The sequence below is a fragment of the Equus caballus genome, chromosome 18 (assembly GCF_041296265.1).
Source record: "Equus caballus isolate H_3958 breed thoroughbred chromosome 18, TB-T2T, whole genome shotgun sequence".
Taxonomy (NCBI): Eukaryota; Metazoa; Chordata; class Mammalia; order Perissodactyla; family Equidae; genus Equus; species Equus caballus.
In genome coordinates, this window is record NC_091701.1 from 57,822,636 (window position 1) to 57,841,173 (window position 18,538).

Below are 18,538 nucleotides of genomic sequence, written 5' to 3' on the forward strand. Positions count from 1 at the left end.
CTACGTAAAGGGTATCATAGCTAGGATTCTACCTGAAATCAGTAACCAGGATGGGTTTTGCCCTCCTTGTGAAGGGAGGTTTAAAAATGCTATAGACAACTGCTGCTGGACCCAGGCATCAGACACAGCAGGGCAGTCAGGAACCATCCCCAGCCTGGTTTTCCGGCTGCATCTCTGAGAGGCACCGTATCCCCATGGGAGCTTGTGCAACCTGATCAAACAACAGAAGACCGAGTCTGGACTGCCGACCCTGTGAGTTCAAGTGAATGTCATTGCAAAGCTGTCAGGAGGAAAGAGCAAAGAGCAGAGAGTGAAGCAAGGAAAAGAAAGATGAAGAAGGCACGTCTCCCGCTCCAGATGAGAGTATCATCTAAAATTTCAGAACACACGAGGAAAATAAATCCTAAGAGAAGATAGGATGTGTAACATCCTAAATTTCAATAATCAAGAAATGAATGCAGTTTATCTGAAAGGAAAATAAGTAGCTCAATCTGAAAATGACTTGAAGATAAATAAGTCTGAGATCATCAGAGAGACAAGGGAAAACATCCCTAAGAACAGAACAAGAAACTCTGAAGCAAAAATAGTCAGAAATAAACCAAAATTGGATGTGAAAAGGAATGAGTTAGAAATCCCAGAAATGAAAACAATATAGTTATAAAAACTAAAAAAAAAATGAGTAAAAACAAAAGGAAAATTAACAAAAGAGAAAATTAGTCTGAAGGATTTACAAGAATGTAACACAAAGAGCTAAAGGAATGACAAATATGAAAGACAGTTCAGAGACAGACTGAGAGGCTCCAGCATCCTTCTACTAGGAGTTATGGGAGAAGAGAAAAGACAGGAAAAAACGCTTCTGATATTGGCGTAGAACATTCCACAATGTGTTTGCCCTTAAACTATTCAAATATTTCTCTATTTCCAGAAATATTCGAGTGGTTTTCAGGTTTGCACTATTATAAACAGCACTGTGATGGGCATTTTATTCATCAATGTGTCTACTCACATCTCGCCCCCTCTCTGTTTTGTGTTCTTTTCTCTCTAAGCCCTCCACTCTGAGAGAACTCTGCCTCAGCCACCCAAGGCACAGATTTCTGCCCCTGGAGTCAGGCTTCCCCCGCAGACTCCCCAGTTCCAGACCTTCTGACTCTGGGATCCTCGTGACTTCACAACACATCATCAGCATCACAAATAAATGAACTCATACTGCAATGAGTGACTCTAGATACTTTACAAGAACATAATCTCATTACTTCTAGATTTAATGGAAAGTGTGAACTTTGGGTGCCTTCCACACTAAGAGTTTCAGAATTATAAAAGTCTTAACAATGTTAACAGGCCCAGATAGCAGTTATGACATTTACTCAACCTCTAAAAAGAACAACTTAATATAGACATGAAAATATTTGGAAAGTGGCTGAGTTAACACTGTCATAAGAACTCAACTTTGTAATTTCCTAAATTTCAGTATCTGACATTTACCATCTAAACACATCATCAAACTTTTTTAAAAAAACAGTTATTTTAAGTTCTTAGATGCTTGGTAGAATTCCTATGAAACACAACCACAGATGACTGTATCAGGCAAAAGAAAGTTCCATTTTTGTTTCTTCAGTTTGTTTTGTTGTAGGGTGGGGATTGTTTTCATTTGTTTTCCACTTAAGACCTTTTAAAATATTTTTACTATGATAGAAGCTTTCCTTTAATGTCATACCAGCTCTTTAACATTTCAAATCAAGTCACCTACTATGTAAATGCTAAGAAACATAAAAGAGGTTTCCTACATGGTTGACCTTGAGGGCTGACCTTAAGGTGATGTCATGGTCTGGCTGAGGAGAGGATGCTGCCACAAGTCAAACAACTAAGGAATGATTCAGAACACCACCGAATGAAAAGTGAAGCCATGAGATAGAGCTGACACATAAAAAAGAATTCAAAAAGTATTGTATGCTAGGTATTGATTCTGTTCATCTTGGTTAGAAGATGTAGATCCTTCACCCACCTTAGATTATCCGATTCAACAATGGTCCTCTCAAGTCTCACTTCTTCACTTGACCTATCCTGATTGCAGGGGCTTGGGATTGTGTCTCCCTTCTCTGAAGAAGTGGGCCACCCACTGTCCCCTTGGCTTTCTCATGCCTAGAGCACTTCCCTTGACATGTCGTTTCCTGACTGGCCATTAGTAAGGTTCTGGAGATTCGGGGCCAGGTTTATATATCTTTGACTGCCCTTGAAGTCCAGTGCTGGTGTGTCATATGAGATACTTATATGTATATTCAGTAATTTTTAAATAAGCTGAAAGAAAGAAAAATTTTCCAGGGAAGGTGAGAGTTGAGTTGAAACCAGAAGGTAGATGGAGTACATTTTAAGCACAATTGAATAAAAAAAAAAATCCATGCTCACTAAGTGGCCAGGCTCCTTGTTCTTAATTAAAGTTGAATGAAAAGAGTAGACAGACAGGGAGCTGGCAACCTAACATAGCGGTTCAGACCTGCATTCCCGTGCTCTACCTCTTCCTACCCTGTGACGGGTAGTAGGGCAGGTTATGAAACATCTCTGTGCCCTAGCTTCCTCATCTGCAAAACAGGGACGATGATAGTGGTGGGACCCATATCACAGGGTGGTTTTGAGGATTAAATTTGCTAATATGTATAAAGCACATAAGTGTTTGCCATTATTGCCAATGAGCATTTGAACATAGTCTAACTTCCACCTAACTCTTTGATCTTGTCTTCTGCCCTTCTCCCCTTGTCACCCTCTTCTCCAGCCACACAATACTTCTTTCTGCTACACCTTTGCCGTTGTTCTGTCAGGTCCACTCATCTCTCAGCTATCTGCATGGTAGCTCCTTCTCCTCAAAGAATTCCTCCCTGCCACAATGTCTAAAATGGTCCCCTCCCCATAGTAATTCTCTATCCCATTTCACTTTTATATTTTTTTCATATACTCATTGCTGCATAAGAAGGTCTCATTTATTGATTTTTTTGTTGGTTGACTGTTTCTTCCTACCAGAATATAAACAGCAGGAGGTCAGACACTTCCCTTATTGCATTAGATGCTTGGGAATACTTGATTTACGAAAGACACTCAATCATATTTTCGGAATGAACAAATGAATGAACCACATTCTGTCCAAAGTTCATCACCATTCATACTATCAACCAAGGGAAGTAGTGGTAGCCAACACAAATGAAAATCATGGAAAGAGAATGCAAAATCCCAATTAACTCCTGTTTTTATTTCTCGGTAAAACGTGAAAATATAAAGAATTAACAGTAAAAAAGTAATAATGTGTTAGATCAAAACAGACAATACTTAAGGTTATACCAAAGCAAAATATTCAGACCAGATGAGGTTTATAAGCTTAAATTCTCCATAACAAGGTAGAATGAAAACCCGTAGTCTTTTTATACAAGGATAGAAATGGAATCTACACTGGAGCCAGTTTACTTGTAAATCTTAAGTTATTTTTAGCAAACAAGAAAAGGCAAGTGAATACTTCACAGGGAATCCTAGTCTTGTTGGGTGTTTATATGTTTTTAGGTTCTGAATTGGTAGCTACACCGAGAAATAAAAAAGAGGTTCCTTGTTTTTGTCCAATTAGGGAAAACTTCACCCTCACACAAGGTCTCTGACGCAGCACTTCCAATCACCACAGCTTCCTGTGGCTTAATAAATGCAGAATTTTGCTTAGTGGCAGGCCACCTTTGGTACATCTTTAGACTCAATGCTCAAAGATGATGCCACTCAAGGCCTAGGAAGAGATGAGGGGGCCAGAAGCCAGGAGCTTTCAACTTCGCTATAAGTCTAAGTTCAACCATTATCAGATACTTTTATAGGTAACTTGCATCATAATTAGGTACAAATGAATGCACTAAAATGCTTTTAAAATCAAAGCATTTTAATTCCTTTTTCTTTCTTTCTTTCTTTCAGTTATGTGACAAATATTATACTCTGAAAAGATAATAAACTATTTAACAATGACTCAGAATTATCACCCGATTATAGGGAGGAAATAGAAAGGGGAAGAAACATGTAAATAATCATTATTTATTTTGTGAGGCTGCTCCAATCTCTAAGGTGCTTGATTCCAGGATAGAAAAACAGTGTGAATCTGTTTCCAATAGGGTAGTAATTACAGAAAAATAATGACAAACGTCCCAGATTTACTGGGAAGCTTCATCTCAGATAAATGTGAACTTCTCAAGTCCTTTTTTATTGACTAATAGGAAAAAAAAATTAGATCTCAGGGTCTCTGAAATTCTGTCTTCCCCAGTACTAAATTTTGCCTTTTATTACCTTAAGATAAATGTTTATCTGCCGCCTTTCAAATATAACCTTCCCCAGTTAGTGAAAATGAATATGAATTGGTGCAGCTAACTCTGTTGCAGTCATTTAAAACAACCATGTGACTTCATATTTTGCTTTTAAAGCTCTTTGTATAGAAGGTATAAAAATAAGTGAACCATTTTTTTATTGGGTACTCTCTATGTGCCACGAGTGGTGCTATCTCCTTCGATTAAAACAAAAACCTCTATGAAATATATAGCTCCATTTTACAGATGAAGAGACTGGGGTTCAGAGAAGCTAAGTTTAAAAGTCATGGCATTGTTTGGGCCCTCAGAATGCATGAAATAAAACTCCTTCGATTCTAAGTCTTAAGTTTCTTATCCATGCCAGTTTTCAAATGTCTGATAATAGGAACCTTAGTGGTTTGTGTCCTAGTTGTGTGGCTGGTATTCAGAAGTCTAGGAAGCCATTGTGATGTTCAATAACATGTAATTTGCCCTGTTGAAATTTATGTTCAATTCCCTTGCCAGCATTCTAAACTCCACCCTCACTCCAGCAGTGGCTGCAACTTGAAATCCTCTTCTTAGGTTCTGTTTCTTTCCTATGATGGTGACCCAGGTCGTTGAACAGGTGAACCATTAGACGAGGAAGGGAAGCAAGTCCCAAATGGAATGCACAGGATTGAGGTCAGTAGCTATGTGTGGCACTAGTTTGCGACTGAGATTCTAATGCATTTCAATTCAGTTTTTAATGGATTTCTATTCTACATCTACCTTCTGAGTCAAAAATGTCTTTTGCCAAGTCACAATTTCACTTTACCTTCAGTTCCTCCTGCAAAATGGAAACAGTATTGATTTGTAAAATATTGTGAAATCTCAGGGCAACCAAGCACCTTGGAACCACTATGAAAGCTCATATATCTAGGATGTTGCAGAAACCATACTGCCAATTGTTTTTTAAATCCAGTTACCTAACTATTAATTCAAGTTTCTTGAAATGGTTCCTAAGTATTGCTGCTTCCATTGAGCCCTAGTCTGCAGCCTGAAGAACAGAACTTACAGACGCTCCTTTGAAAAACAATAAATATGTAAAAATTGACTAGAAAGAGCAAAGAAGGAAAAAAAGAATGAGACTTACTAAGTAAATAAACACGTCAACTGTTACAAGGTAGATGGCCAAACACAGTCACTAAAACCCTGAAAACAGAATGTAAGATAAGATAAAAGCTCTTCTCTTGTATTTAAATATTAAAAATAAAGCATTACTGATTAGAGCAAACAGGATAAAGATCAGCAGTAATAAATTGTGACCAGCTTTGCAACTCCAGGAGTTAAGGATCAAAACTGAATCGGGAACTTCAGTTTCTGGCCAAGAAGCAGGGACTGGATTTACCCTCATGCTTCAATGACTAGAAAAATAGACATCGCATAAGAAACAGTGGTTCTCAGACATTGAACAGCAGGGAGCACAGGACAGGCTCCCTGAGAGAAGGGAAATGAAGGAGGTGAGCCTACGATTGCATCAGCTTACTGCCTGGGAGGTAATTTCCAGACCAAAGTTCAAGGAGGTGAAGCTCAAACAGAGCCCAGAGGTTTTGCTGAGTTGAGGAGGCAGAGATCAGACTTTGGGGAGGCCAACGCACATGGAATTTCTGGGGCAGCGTACCAGAGACAGATCTCCAGAGATCTGGGGAGGGGTCTTTGGCTGCCTCCTGATCTGCTCATGCATGAAAGGAAACTGCCCAAGGCCAGGGAAGGCACCACAAGTAAAGAGTAGCCTGAAAAAAGTAGTATCTGTCTATGCTTTGAGATCCACTTGCTAAACTGACATGGGGCCATTCCCCAATTATAACTGGAGACCTCACCAGTTAGTCATCACATGCTCAGATCAATGCGCAGCATGTAGCCTGAGCCCGGGCACAACAAGTCTAGGCACCCTGCAGCATATCTTCTGCATGGTCCAAGACAAATATGCATTCTGGAAGACTGGACCTTTAGCGGGGGGGTGGGGGGGGGGATGAGGTGCTCTCGTACCCACACCGTGTGACCATGTGGCCAGGCATGGGCACACTGGGGCTCCTGGAGTGGAGAGGAAACATCATTGCCTGATACATGGCATGGAACTAAAGTAAAGATTAGTAGCTACAATTATTATTGTTGGTTTTTCAGAGGGGACAATCCTTTGCCCTTCTCACTGCCTCCACTTTTTGGCTCCTACTGGAAGACCTTGGATGATGTCTAATCTCGGCTTCACATGGTCGCATAGCAACCATCACATGCTCTGGTTAAATATCTGTCTGTGTTCAGACTGTCTTCTGAAAAGAAAATGTGCTAAACCTAAACATACCAAACCAACACTTGTAAATGCGTCTAAAAGAGAGCAAAATGAAGGTTTAAACAGAAATAAAATAATTTTACCACATTTGACCTATTTCATTGTTCTTCAAATTGAATGTCTGAGTTTCAAAAAGGTTGTGGAGGGGCTGGCCCAGTGGCACAGCGGTTAGGTTGCACATTCCCCTTTGGCGGCCAGGGGTTCACCGGTTCAGATCCCGGGTGCGGACATGGCACTGCTTGGCACGCCATGCTGTGGTAGGTGTCCCACATATAAGGTAGAGGAAGATGGGCATGGATGTGAGCTCAGGGCCAGTCTTCCTCAGCAAAAAGAGGAGGATTGGAAGCAGATGTTAGCTCAGGGCTAATCTCCTTCAAAAAAATAAATAAATAAAAAATAAAAAGGTTGTGGTTATGGAAGATAAAAAACTGGGCTCACCCCATTTGCACCAATCTTCTTGTCTCTCTCTGTCAAAGCACAAGCCATACCTTCATTTCTTCCTAGTCAATAGCTGTCCCACCACCCACTCTATCATCTCCCCTTTGTCTTCCAATCCCTATTCTTTCTCATATGTTCCCACTGCATTCTCTTTTTGTTTCTCAAGGTCCTTCTCTCTCCTCATTCCCATCCAACTCTAAGCTCACACTGATACGCTCACCGAATATGCTCATACAAACAATCCACCCTAGCACACTAGTTAAGAGCATGGGGTCTAGGGTCTGTGCACTTGGATTCAAATTCTGGCTCTGCTACTAACTGGCTGGGTGAACTTTTGCAAGTTACTTAATTTCTCTGTCTCAGTTACTTGTAAAAGGAGAACATTAATAGCATGTGCCTTGTAGGGTTGCTGTGAGGATTAATGCGATAATGCTCCTGAAGCTCTTAGCAAGCACCTGGCACATGGTGAGCTCTCAATTAAAACAAAAAAAGTGAGCTACTATTATCATTATTAATGTCACCTTTTACTTAGGGTTTTGCTTGGGGAGCCACCAAGGTCACAAATGAGAGTTCTGGTGCTTTACTTTTTCCAGAAAGGAAAAAAGGAAAAGGGTAGACAGAAGGCTCATGAATTAAAAGGGAGGAAGAAAGTCCGTGGAGGTGCTGGGATATGAAAAGCACTGAGAACTGAAGCTCTGCTCCTTCTTCTGTCCTTTCTCCCTCCCCTTCTAGAAAACCCATAGAAAGAAGCTCTAGCATCCTGAGGTCCTCAGGCTTAGACTATGGCCTCACTTCTGGATGAGTAATGCTGTATTCAGAATCACTGTTGACCAAAATTCAGCAGATCCCTTTAAGCCATGTTATAATGCAGCAAAACATCAGAAGCAGAAGAAAAATCATGCAACTTATTTTTTAACAGGCTGTGGAAACTGTGACAAAGCTCGTTACACTGAGGAAGAAACAGACTTTACTTACCTGCAGGAGCCTACTTGGCTGATTAAGTCTTGTCCCTTTTGCAAAGCATCAGCTGTGCAGTCTTTAATTTCTCTGTTTAATTCCTCATGCCTCGCTGCCAAGACAGGCAGACTTAAACCCTCTGATTTAAGGAGCTTAAGGTAAGCTTCAACTCTTCCAAGTACATCAAATGCCTGCCAAAGAAAACATACTTTCATTTTCTGCTTTTCTAGTTTAAAATCTACATCAATGTGTACTAGAGATTAAGCCAGCCCGTTCAATTTATTAGTTTGATCATAACCAAAACCAACAATCTTCATCTTAGAAAACAGCTATGTAGTTTTATGGCTCCATTTAGGGAAACCGATCAAAGCTTAGTTCAGCATAGACAAATGTCAACACCGTAAAATTACCAAAATAGTTTACACTGAGAATGTTATCTATAAACCACAGTCATAACGGCACAGAATTTGGAGCCCCAGGTTTATTTTTTGCACATTCTGTACTGTATACAAATAATGAATGAGATATTTTTAAAATATTATGCAGACTCATAATCTGAATATCTGTGATATTCTTAAAGGGAAATTTCCTGACAAATTGCACTTTAAACCTGAAATATTGTAGGGAAATGTTCAAGAAAGTACTAATGTGCTTTTGCCCATTGTCTTTCAGGCATTAGACCTTCTGCCTACTCCATCCAAGGCATCCATCTGTCTACAGAGAAGATTAAAATAGGGTTCTGAAGCAGTGCAAAGACTAAGACCAAGGTAATATTTAGCTTCTGACATGCAAAATGGGATTATGCAGAAAAAACACTGCCTTGCAAACCAAGATATTGTCTTGAGAGAAGATTTTTGAATTCCTTTATTTTCTTCCTTTATTGGCAGATCAACAACCAAGCATGAGGGATTAAGCTTATAGAATTAACATAGAGTAGAGAGGAACTATCCCTCTGGTCATGAAGGCTTAGTGGCATTAAGATGGAGTATATGCTATAAAGGCAGTAAAAAAGGACTGTGGTAATATGAGGAAAAGAGAGAGAGAGCAGACTGCAATAGTCTTCATAGGTTTCCTGATAGCCCATCTCAACTTGGGCCTGGAGAACAGGAGATGAGTTAGGTAAGTTGAAGAAATACTGAACAGCAAGGGAACTCTTGCCGTGTTGCCCTTTGGTGCTGTTGGAAGAAGCCACCTTATAGGATGCTCCATACCAGTCTGGAAAACAGTCCTATTCCAGTAAGCTTGACAGTGCTATAGTCAGCAGGGGCCTTGAAGTTTAGCCTTCCTGGGTTTTTGAGTTGGAAGCCAGCCAGCTTGGCAGGGGCCCACCGGCTGGAGCAGGAAGACCCCACAGAAGACTTATGAGAAATGAGAGCAGATGATCTTGTGAGAGACCCACTAGTACCACTGAGACCTGAGAGAGACCAGAGGAGTAAGGCTGATCTGATGCTGACGGAATAGAGTTTAAGCCAAATGTAGAGACTACAGCCACAGAGCTGTGTGAAAGCATCCATGCCCTTGCACCTGGTGGCCATCTAATGGAGTGTGCTTTGATGGCAGAATTGGAACTGGACAAAATTTGCATATGCAAATAAAATTTCTCAAATACTGTCATAATTACTTTTATATTGGCATTCTGTTCTCTCACCAATGTTCCCATGTCTCCTGAATCTGCTCTTTTTATTTACTTAGAATGTTTAAAACAAAATCATTCCCACATATTTAGTAGATGATAGGAAGTGATAATAATAATTACTACAGTTTGATAAGAACTTACTATGGGCTCCTTCTATATTATGTATTTCACAATTACTTTTCATTCAGTCAACAAATATTTTTGAATGTCTGCTGAGTTCCAGGCACATTGTCCTTAATAGCTCTGGGAGGGAGCAAGAAATTATTCCCATTACACGCCTGGGGAAACTGAGTGTCAGAGAGGTGAAATAAATAGCAGAAAGTGATATTTCTACTAAGTGGCAGACTTGGTATTTACACTCAATTTGTCTGGCTCTGATACTCATAAACTGTCATAAACTCTGGGCCCTGGCGCCATGTGGCAAATGATTGCTACGGGAGGCTTAAGAAAAAAGGGGCATTTCCAAGAAGCCTGTAAATCTTTCGTGGAAAAGATGAGATTTTAAAACTTATTCTTTGTAAATAAGTATTACCTTTCCTTCTTACAGGTGAGAAAAGATATAGAGAAAGTTTGAGCAATTTCTCTTATGCTATATAGGACTATACAAGAAAGATAACTTTATTAAAGAAACTTTGAAGCTGAACAACTCTTCCTTATCTGATCCTTTTTCTTTCCTGTAGTTGGCATCAGAGCCAAAGGCATCAAGATGCTGATATTAGAAAAGATGATTTAAATTACTTTCTCAATCTTTCTTTAACACAGTGGAACACCATTTGGCAATAACTACTGTTTCTGGAATTTTGTTTTATATTTTAAATTTTGATTGCTCACTTTAAAGTGGGGTCTGTTGTTAATCGAGGGTTAGTTTTAAAGTTAGCGCCTAAAGCAAAAATCTGGTGTAGTCAAAACTATCATAAACTCCCTTAAATCGTGCTTAAAGTTTAATATATGTGAACTAGTGCTTACAGTAATACATATTCACAGTTAGGATTGCGAGCCACTGAGCTAAAGAAAGAAAGAAAGGGAAAATCTGTATCTAGATGGCAGGACATTCACTTCTTCTTTCCTTTAAGATAATTCTCAAGTTCCTAGTGTGAATGAGGAAAGGATGGAGAATTCCAAAGTGCTTTTTCTCGCCCACAAATTTAACTCCACTCTGTTTTAATATTAAGCCACTATAACCTTAATACCTATCATGTCTGTTGTTTTGAGAAATAAAGAAGAAAAAAGTATGTAAGTAACTAGAGCATGATGGTGGGTGTGTAGTAAGTACCCAGACAGTATTTTCTGGCTATTACTCTAAATTTTGATTGCTGACACACATCTTTGAAAAGTCACTGAGAAGAGTGTGGCCACCTGCTGCTTGCCATTCATCCCACTTGGGCCTTCCCTCTTGTGGCCCCACTGAACAGCTGCCACTCTCATATGCTTAGGCATTGGTCTCATCTTCACAGGAGGTAGATTCTAAAGTCATGTGTACATTAAATGCATGTGTGAGGTGACTCCACCCTACTCCTGAATGTTGTCATAAAAGTGTTATTTCCTAACAGCATAGAAATAAACTGAAGGGCTAGTCACTAGATGGAGGAGGTGGTATATCAAGGTCCTTGATAGCCCATAACTTAAAATCAAAATGGCCAGGGATGGCCCGGTGGTGCAGCAGTTAAGTTCGTATGTTCTGCTTCGGCGGCCCAGGGTTCCCTGGTTTGGATCCCGGGTGCGGACATGGCACCACTTGGCACGCCATGCTGTGGTAGGCGTCCCACACAGAAAGTGGAGGAAGATGGGCACAGATGTTAGCTCAGGGCCAGTCTTCCTCAGCAAAAAGAGGAGGATTGGCAGCAGTTAGCTCAGGGCTAATCTTCCTCAAAAAAAAAAAAAATCAAAATAGCCAAATTTTCTGCCAGAGTGTTTTCTCAAAAAGATCAAAGTGTTAAGAAAACAATTACTTATGAATTGCTCTTTGTACCACCCTTAGTAGAACTATGGTGGTAAGAAGGAAGAAGTGATTTCCTCCCTTCATTAGCTCAACAAATATATTTGCAAAATGCATACTATAAGTAAGTTGGGCTGGATGCTGTCAGAGAGCTTACTCCTTATCCTTAATCCTAACCTAACCCTAGTGGCAATAATCTACAGACGCAGAAATGGTTAAGTTCTTTGATTTTAAGAAGAGTCCTCTTTCAAGATTATATAGCCTGTGATTGTCTGAATCACACGCAAACTCATTTCTCTTATTCCCACGTAGAATTTGATGAGGAATCCATGTGCCAATTCCCGAAATGATCTAAGTATCATTGCTCTCACTTAATCTACTCCCAAAATAGAACTGCGTGCTTCTCTGTTTACCATATCCATAAGGAACTTGATACACTGGATGCAGCCTGGGAAGAATCTCTTTGTCGCACACGTAGTGCAGAGCAGGTTATTTCTGGCCAGAATACGGTGCCCCCATATAAACTCCTTTGGAATCAATGTTTCCCCTTTCTTTTTTCTCTTCACATCTTCCCCTTTCTCCAAATTTTGTACGTGCTGGTCAAATAAAGGTTTTATGACTGGAGGAAAATACAAGGATATAGGCACAAGGATCGTATTTTCTCCCTCTGGGTTCTAGCTCTTCTTGACTATTTTGTATTTCACCACTCAGTTCTGAGGTAGATAAGCAGGAGACGAATCGGCTCTTTTTGGCCCTAGTTTGGAAAAGACCAAGGGGTTGCTTGGTTTTTGTTCTTTAAGACGCTAATCTTTCCTTTGTCTGAACTTCTTAAGTACAGAATCCAAAGCAGGCTGCACGAAATCAAATAGAGATGGTATCAGGACACGACACATTTTATTCTTCTTGAAATAGCTGTGAGAGTAATAAGTTAAGCAAGAATCATGAGTCATCCAGCATAATTCTTATATTATGCTGTTTCACAAAGATGTTTAATAAGTAATATTGTTTGTTTCTTGATTAATTAATTTGAAGACCATCAACATCAAAAAAAAAAAAACCAGACCCAAAACACTGCAGAACCTTCAAAATACCCTTTCATGGGGCTGGCCCCGTGGCTGAGTGGTTAAGTTCGCGCACTCCGCTGCTGGCGGCCCAGTGTTTCGCTGGTTCGAATCCTGGGCGCGGACATGGCACTGCTCATCACACCACGCTGAGGCAGCATCCCACATACCACAACTAGAAGGACCCACAACGAAGAATATACAACTATGTACTGGGGGATTTTGGGGAGAAAAAGGAAAAAAATAAAATCTTTAAAAAAAAAAAAATACCCTTTCATGACTCGCAAGGCTGGAGAATGAGTTTGGCTGGAACCTTTGTAATTACCAAGGACACAGGACTGAACTCAGCTTCTGCTTGGAGCACTGATCTCCACTCCCTGCAGAGACTGGCACTTCCTCCGGGTTCAGTTTTTATGAAGACGGAAAGTTTCCGTTGCCCCTCCTAAAACATCACCTGAGCCAACTTCTGGTGGCTCGCAGTTTGGTAAACTGCTTCTCAATTCAGGTCCTGCCCAAATCTGCCCAAGCTTTCAAATGCCACAAAGGCCAGGGGCAAAGGGGACGATTTCCAGTTCCCTATGTTTGCTGCCTGCTACTGGTGCTCTGGCTCATTTCTTGCCTCCCCAAGGTGGTTACCGCTGGGACCCGGAACTCCCTCTATGGTACGAGTGTTACAAGGTGGATTAGTGGTGTTAATGAGGTGTTTAAAATCCTAAGTACCTAAACCAGGTTTTGCTTTACAAGCTGAAAAGCTGAAAAAACATTGGAAAAGGAGTTCTGGACTGAAAATGGCACGCATCTGAAGCATTTTATCAACAAGGGAATGGAGAAAGTTTATATATCAACCATTCCTTACTTTTTCTGAGAAAAGCCCATCTTAGAAATGGATAAACTAGACCCATAAGTAGAATTTTAGCTAGCTAATCACTGTTTATAATTTCTGGTTTCTTTTTTTGGTGAGGAAGACTAGCCCTGAGCTAACATCCATGCCAATCTTCCTCTATTTTGTATGTGGGACGCCACCTGAGTACGGCTTGATGAACCGTGTGTAGGTCCGCACCCAGAATCTGAACCCAGAACCCCGGGCTGCTGAAGTGGAGTGTGCGAATTTAACCACTACACCACCAGGCTGGCTCCAGTATAATTTCTAGTTTCTTTTATCTAAATTGACCTAAATGGTTTTAGGATGATCTTGGGAATATTAACATGGAATGTTTATTTACAATGTGCAAAGCATTTATTTTTTTCATTTATTCAATAAATATTTGTTGAAATCTATGGAGCGTGTACTCTGCTATGTGCTGGGGATATGAAAATGAACAAAAGCATGTAAGCATGTTAGAGAGGCTGGTGCAGTATTAAATGCATAGATAATGATAACATAATGGCTAGCATTTAGTGAGTGCTTAGTTGTTCTATGAGCTCATTAAGATAGCTCAATGACTCTGGGAGATACGTATAAAATACCATTTTTATTTTATAGATAAAAAAGCCAGATGCGCAGGGAAGTTAAGTAACTGCCCAAGGTCATAGAGCTAATAAATGAGACCAGATTCATACCCAGGCAGCCTGGCTCCAAAATCTACTCTATTATTTTAGAAAAGTGTCATCCTAGCAAACGTTTTTAAATTTTCACTTAATACTCCACAATTCTATTTATTTATTTACACTCCAACTCTACCCTGAAAAGATTTTGTACATTTATCACCAATTGCAAGAACTTTTATTACTGGATAATATTCCCTGAAGTAGATAAGGATTATTCGACCTATTTTAGAAAAAGAGAAAACTCAAGCTCAAAATGTGAATTGATTTGTCATGTGGCCGATCATTTATTCATTCATTAAACTATATTTTTCGAACACTAGGTGGCATACAAAGATGACTAAGGTATAATCTCTCTATAAGAAGCACAGAGAAATACCATGAAAATAATAAGGAATAAGCAATTAATGCTGCCTGGAGACCTCAGAGGAGGTGATATGGGTGATGACAAATCTCTTTATACAACACTCCTCTCCTCAGATATGACACAGAGACTGAGCTTGAAATTTGCATTCCTTGTGTATGCAAGTAATTAAGCTCTCCTCTTTCAAAATGACCTCATCTCAGTTACCTTGGATCAATATAATCTCTTATGAAAATGTAATATAGTTGGCCTTGAAACTGCACAGTTTCTAATATTTCACTGCTTTGAGTCATTTACATAATTGTTGAGCATTTACTACCTGGAAAGCACTCTTCTAGATGTTCTGGTGAACACAAACTGAAATGGACATGCTTCTCACTCTCAAGGAATTTTAATTTAGCAAAGGAAAGTAAATCTACCAAGAAATACCTATCATACAAGGAAGAATATATTTACTGCCAATGGAGAGATGCAACAGTCTAAAATTGTGCATGGAAGGGAAACCAACTAATACACTCATGACTCATATTTAGAGGTTAATTGATTGCTTTACTGTGAAAGCTACTCATGAGTGAGTGACAATAAAATTGAGTGTCTTGATTATAAGACTATTAAATATGGGCTGAGTTGTGGGCTATCATGAGAAATGTAAGATATTAAAGGTATTCCTTGTTTCTGATCATTTTTTCTATTATTTACTAATAATTTTATGCTAATAGTTTAGCCATATTTATCAAATACTTGCTATGGTTTAAACAGTCTTGTCCCTGAGCTCTAAAACCAAAGATTTCTAAACCATTCTCTCACAGAGAGCACAAGAGGCGAGTAAATTAAGACATCATCTGCTTCTACAAAAGGAGGCTTGCCTTGTATGACTTTTTCAAATCCTTAATATCTCTGCATATTTAAGGACATGTTCAGCATAAGATAAAAACTTCTTAACAGCTATTCAAGACCCTTCCTGACCTCCCGCCTGTTTTTACCACTTTTGTCTCTCATCACTCTAGGCTTACACCCTACACTCTTGGCAGAATGAATTACCTTAGGTTTCCCAAACATGGCACGACTCTGTACCATCCACCCTTTCCCCAATCCCTTCTTGCCCCAGCCTTCCAACTTTAGCTCAGTGGTTCCCTCCTCTAGAGAAGCCTTCCTTGACACTTTTTCCCTGAGCCTTCTTCTCTGTGCTCCTGAATGCTCTAGCTTCCTCCATCATGGCTTTTCCCACAGCGCACAGCACTTCTGTTTCCTTGTCTCTCCTCTAAACTATTCAGAGGGTCTGGAAGGCAAGGATTATACCTAGCATTGCTTTAGCTCAAGTACCAGTATGATGCATGATAACAGCAGGTATACAACATATTTGCTGAATGCAAATGCGGAAGAAGGGAGGGAGTGAAGGCAAGTTGCTTTAGTTCTTTCTGAGAGAAAGGGAACTTGTTCTGGAAAAGAGAAATCTAAGACAGGCTACTTAAGAATTCTGAAACTGAAAATAATTACACTTTCCTCTGTGTCTAATAACAATTAGCTTAATTTCTTGAATTCATTTATATCACCTCAACAAATTCCTTCTGGATAATATGTTTTAGGTTCTATAGTTGGACAGCTTTCTTCTTTCAATTTGTACAATAACTACACCTTTTAATTAATTGTTTCCCATATCTGGGCTAAAATGTATCTATTTTGAAAATGGTACAATAGAGTACATATAAATGAAAAAAAAGTACCAAACTCCATGTTTAATTATTTCGTGTTCTTCTAAAATAATTATGTTGCTGTAGGCATTACTCTTTTGCATCACTGTAAATATTTGAAAAAGCAACATCATCTTTTTAAAAGACATTAAATGTTCAGCAGCGATGGGCGAAGCAGTAGAAGCTATGACAATCGTCACATTTCAAACTGCTTTTGGTGTATTCCTCTGGCTGCCCCAACTTTTGCTCCACCTTTGCTTTTACGCTAACTACCCAAGAACCAGACCGTGTAGATTTGGCCTCGTTCTCCTCCACTGGTTTTCCCCAATCGAATCATGTGCCTGGGGATGGAAAGCATGGGATAGGAAATTTTGACCAATCAACCACGTTTTACAGCTTTGGGTTTGATCATCGTTGTCTTTTAAATACAGGCTCACACTGTTCTTCTCTTGAAACATATTATATATATTTATCTCTCATTCAAACCACATTCCCTCAACAATGATAAATACATTTGAAGTGATCAATGCATATTAACTAGAGCTTCTTTTTTGTGAACATGCTAGAAATATAATAAATAAGATAATCTATAATAATGAAAGATAAAAATTGGGGGGAGATGAAGATGAGTTACTCTAATAGGTGCTTTGTTCATATTTCATGTCATGTCCTCATGACTCTTGGCAACATCTGCTACTTAGAGAAACTCTTCTCCAATCAGCTATCGTCCAATGTTGACAATCAACCCCTACTTCTATTTGTTGCTAAGTGATTTAGCAAATAGGTTCACCAAACACAGGAGACAACTCTAAAACAAAAACAAAGTATCTCAGGTTCTTGAAATATGTAGCTCAGTCTTCACTTGAATCCAGTGCATCACTAGCGATACCCCTAAGGTCCTGTGGGCTAACATCGCCACCTACTGCTCACTCCAGGTACAAACCGCCACACCTCAAGCCGAAGGCTGTAGACACTCTGGGTAAGAAACAGACTCTTGACCCTTGGATAGTCATCACCCTCTGGTAGGAATAAAAGGTAATCAGTTTCACTCCTGAAGCCACAGAGAAAAGGCAGTGGGGCACTGGTGTCAATGTGGACAATTAGGTGATAATTATATTTTATCAAATTTCACAAATTGGAAATATATTGGCTTTTAGATTTTTGGATGCTGTGTCCTCTCCTATAGCCCCAGCATTTAAAACAGCGCCTGACACATTGTAGTTGCTAAATAAATACTTATTAAATAAATGAATCCCTGACGCAGAAGGGTAATTATTCTCGTGAATATGCCACATTACTTATCAGAAACTTCAGTAAAAGGAATTATTGTGATTTTTTTCTAATAAATAAGAATATCTCCATCTAGAATTAGTAGAGAGAAAGGAGGGAATGAAAATGCAAAGAAAGGGGGTGTGGGGAAACGGAGATTTCTATATAATTGCAACAAAAATATCAGAAATGTATGATAAAAATCTGGATGAAAGGAAATGTCTGTGATCTGGAAAACTCCCTAACCACAGTCCATTCTGCAGTCCAGATTATGACATTTATTGCTTTTTATTTTAACAAAATTAAAAAAAAGTAAAAGGCTATTTCTTATGTCATATATTATGCTTTTTACTGAGTAAACATTCAAGCTGTCACGTTTGCTCATTCATGTATGACCCATGACACTAACACATTTTTTCACATGGTATTTGACACAGAAATTGAAGAATATTGACCTAGCTTTAAAAAATTTGAAACAAGAGGCTGTTTGCTAAAAAATAATTTTGAGGTGAGTATCTGCTTTTAAAGTGCCGACTTCCTCTTTTTCTCACAGTGCTAACATCCCGAGTTGTGTATGTTGGGAGAGGCTCTGGTGCTCCCACCCATCTTACTGGGATGCCAGGAATACTGGCCCTGACTCTGACCCGTCTTTACCTGGGTCACTTCTCATGTTAGGTTTGCAGTCAGCAATCTTTGGAGTTGAGGAAACATCTTCCTCTGAGACAAACAGCAGGCTTGCTTACTGTTTGCTATAAAACAACTGATTCCCCAAATTTAGGATTCCTCTCGTGGAATTCCATCCGCATTGCCTCCTGGGGCTTGGGGAACTGTCACAACATGCTGACACTCTGGCTATTGCTTTTGCTGTGAGTAACAAAGTTTTTCAAAATTGATTCAGAAGCCATGTGTCTTCTGTGAGCATCAGGAAACTGTGACGCATCAGCTAGAACATGTGAAAAGTTAATCACTAGCTAGAAAGTTGGGTGAAATCCCAGACCCTCACAGTTGTCGGCAGCA

The 18,538-nt window shown here is 39.5% G+C and overlaps 1 protein-coding gene across 12 annotated transcripts in view; it reads right to left on the reverse strand.

The window, feature by feature from the left end:
• CCDC141 (coiled-coil domain containing 141) overlaps positions 1-18,538 on the reverse strand; it is a 181,593-nt gene that overhangs the window by 55,551 nt on the left and 107,504 nt on the right. For all 12 annotated transcript variants that reach the window (XM_070241344.1, XM_070241343.1, XM_070241342.1 and 9 more), the window contains one exon: positions 8,038-8,210. In XM_070241344.1, the coding sequence (XP_070097445.1) occupies positions 8,038-8,210 (173 nt within the window). The remainder of the gene's footprint in view (positions 1-8,037; positions 8,211-18,538) is intronic.